This window comes from Papaver somniferum, chromosome 8, assembly GCF_003573695.1.
Source record: "Papaver somniferum cultivar HN1 chromosome 8, ASM357369v1, whole genome shotgun sequence".
Taxonomy (NCBI): Eukaryota; Viridiplantae; Streptophyta; class Magnoliopsida; order Ranunculales; family Papaveraceae; genus Papaver; species Papaver somniferum.
In genome coordinates this window covers 75,806,559-75,809,751 of record NC_039365.1, presented here as the reverse complement: position 1 = coordinate 75,809,751, position 3,193 = coordinate 75,806,559, and the positions used below count along the sequence as shown (strand labels likewise).

At 35.5% G+C, this 3,193-nt stretch overlaps 1 protein-coding gene across 1 annotated transcript; it reads right to left on the bottom strand.

Moving 5' to 3' along the window:
- Positions 1–1,630: 1,630 nt before the first annotated feature.
- On the bottom strand, positions 1,631–2,773 carry LOC113305678 (zinc finger BED domain-containing protein DAYSLEEPER-like). The gene is made up of 3 exons (XM_026554694.1): positions 2,080–2,773; positions 1,942–2,000; positions 1,631–1,648 (listed from the first exon to the last, which is right to left on the bottom strand). The coding sequence occupies exons 1-3, from the start codon at positions 2,771–2,773 to the stop codon at positions 1,631–1,633; spliced, it is 771 nt and encodes a 256-aa protein (XP_026410479.1).
- Between the last annotated feature and the right edge of the window lie 420 nt (positions 2,774–3,193).

The window sequence follows — 3,193 nt, the reverse complement described above, 5'->3', positions numbered from 1 at the left end:
TCAAGGCTTTTTATGACCTCACAACTCTATTTTCTGGTAGTAAGTATCCTACTTTTAATTTATACTTCGAAGGAATTTGTCAAGTTCAAGTCTTACTGGAACAAGAGAGCATTAATGAAATTGATTTCATTAGAAACATGGTAAAAAAATGCGAAAAAAGTTTGACAAGTATTGGAAAAATTTGAGTCCATTGTTTTCCACGGCAGTTGTTTTAGACCCTCGACAAAAACTTGTATTTGTCAACTTTACTTACCAAAAGTTGTATCCTGATGAGAGTGAACTAAGAAGAATGTTGATCTTGTCCGTAGTAGAATGACAGCACTTTATAAAGAGTACTTTAAGTTTAAATCATCAAATTCAAGAGCTTATACATCCAATGGAACTTGGGATGCAGCAGGTACTCCAAATAATGAGAATTCAGCAGCCCCTTTAAGAACCATGCATATGCAGGTAACATTTGCTTGACAACTTTAATAATTTCGGAGCAAAATTATATACATTATTTGATGATATTAATCAATATTTATGCAGGAATTTGCTGCAACACAAGAAAGTGGTGGTCTGCAATCTGACAAGTCAGAATTGGATCAATATTTAAGTGAGTCAACACTACCACCGACGCAAAATATTGACATCTTACAGTATTGGAAAGCCCAAGAACAACGATTTCCAGTTCTTTCAAGAATGACGGGAGATATGTTAGCAATTTCTATTTCAATCGTTGCTTCTGAATCTGCATTTAGCATTGGGGGGAGGGTAATTGACTGATTTCGCAGTTCCTTATCGCCTGAAACTGCCGAGGCATTGATAACAACTCGTGATTGGAACTATGGAGTTGGTAAGTGGTGCAAGTCGTGTATGTAATCTTTAAATTAGTTGCAAGTCTAATCAACATCATAAAGAAAATTGTTTGTTGTTTATTGTGAATATTGTGTAGTAGCTGAAGATGTGGATGATGCCAATGATGATGGGATGAGCGATGAAGAAATTATTGGATCTGATTCGCCCAATATTAATGAGGCAGTAAGTTCTTGCGCGTCTAATTAGTATGCGTACTTCTTCAATATAGAACGGGTAGTTATGCAAATTATTTGACATGAATTCATTCTTTTGTTTGATTAATTTTTGCTGGAAATTACTGATTCATATTGGATAATTGCCTTGGAGCATCTTAAAGTGATCATAAACAGCTAAATCACAAAGAGACATGGTCACATTGAAAAGAGAATGTTTTTTGGATAGATAAAGAAGATTCTGACGAATCTGAACAGAACTTATCAATCTCTCCAATTTTTGTGTATATATGAATGGAGAATATATATACGGTAGTACATAAATATATATATCGGTAGTTTTAGGTTATGATTCAAAACCAAGTTCACTAGTTAGAGTTGGAATTCAGTAACTTCGTCTTGTCCACTTGGAGTTAGAAGAGTACTTCCTTACTAATCATAACCTTATTATTTATTAACCAATATGATACATTTTGTGCAGGAAGGGATTATTATCTTGTTGTGGTGTCCTCGTCACTGAACTGATGAATGATGAAATTGTTATTGTAACTGCAATTCCGCTTCGTTTTCTTTGTTGAATACTTCAATAGAGATCACTTTTTTGTTATGCTTACAGCTTACTTATTGTTGTAAACCTGTAACGTTGTAAAACTATTGTAATTTGTAAGCGTAGTTGTTTTAGAGTGGTTGCAAGCAACTTGCTAGTATTTCAATTTTGGAAACTTACGTAAGAATTTCAACTGTATGATAAAACACGTCAACCCGCAGAGCCAACCCCTCTAGGGTTAGCGTTGAGGTTTCTTGACCCATTCTATAGTTTTTTAGGGTTAGGGTTAGGGTTCACTACTATCAACCCGTAACCCGTCACGGGTTGGAACTAACCCTGACCGTTGCCAGCTCTACACCTGATGTTTGATGCAGTGCATACCTTTTCTTCGATTCCCCAATATTCCAACATAGCAAATAGCTTAGCAGAAAGAGCTTCGCCTGAATAAAGATGCTGCACCTATTGATAAATCAAATAACCATTCATCTTTTAACAAGCAACAATTAGAAAGTGATTTACCTGAATGGGGTGGTGGAAGTGGAGAAAAATTTAGAAGCATCTTCTGTAATTTCCAGTCTTGATCAACGTAGTGCACAGTTAAACTTATATACCCCGTAGTGGTAACCGAGGTCCACATGTCTGATGTCAAAGATATTCTACCTGGAACACATTTCAATATCTTGCACATATCTTCTTTTCGTATCGTATGAGCTTTAAGAATATCAGCTTTTCCAGTATTTCTTGATAAGGTTTTAACATCATCATTTAGATAGGTACAGATGTCCCTAAATTCTTCCCATTCCACTAAACTTAAAGGAAGATTTCTTGCAATGATCAATTTGGAAATAAGCTCTCGGAACTTCATCTGACCTATTTTGCGTGCGCGAGTAGACACTTGACCATTCTTTCCAGATAACAACAATTGCCCCACATCTTTTGTTTCACGCCTAGCGCACTTATGCCTTGACATAGTTGAATTGCCACCTTTTTGACTATCATAAACATATTTCTGGCCACAATCATTGCACACCGCCTTTTCTGAACCATCAGCTTGTTCTACCAATTTAAAGTCAGCCCAAACATCTGATATAAGATTTCTTTTCCTTTTTTTTGAAACTGCTTTAGAATTGACAGTCATACAGTCATTCATCGAATCTACTATAGCAATATCCTCTTCACTCGTAATATCGTCATCATTTTGTAAACCAGACATTTTGTGAAGCTATAAGAAAATTAAAAGATTCAAAATCAGATTAAATTTTATCCACCGGACAATGGTATATAAGCACAAGCTACACAAGTCCAGTCATTGCATCCATAACATAAATATTAAACCAAACTAGTTGAGTCCAGTAGCATACAACATACATTTAGCACTTAACGACACCCATTTAGTCAAGTAAGAGTCAGACAAATGATTATTTATATCACTAACACCAGACCCTTCAAACACCATACTGACTAACCATGCCGCATACAGTCCCTATGCATTAGACCATCGGTATTTTATGGAAGAAATTTTAGAGACTAAAAACATCTCAGGTGCTTTAAAATAATCCAAAGTATATTTAAAACATCTCAACTGTACAACTCTATAACCTATTAAAAAGAGCCCCAACAACACACACATTAG

Coding starts and splice junctions, on each gene's coding strand:
- LOC113305678 (XM_026554694.1), bottom strand. CDS start 2,773: ATGTCTGGTTTACAAAATGATGACGATATTACGAGTGAAGAGGATATT. Junction 2,001..2,079: donor ACTTCCACCACCCCATTCAG/GTAAATCACTTT, acceptor ATCTTTATTCAG/GCGAAGCTCTTTCTGCTAAG.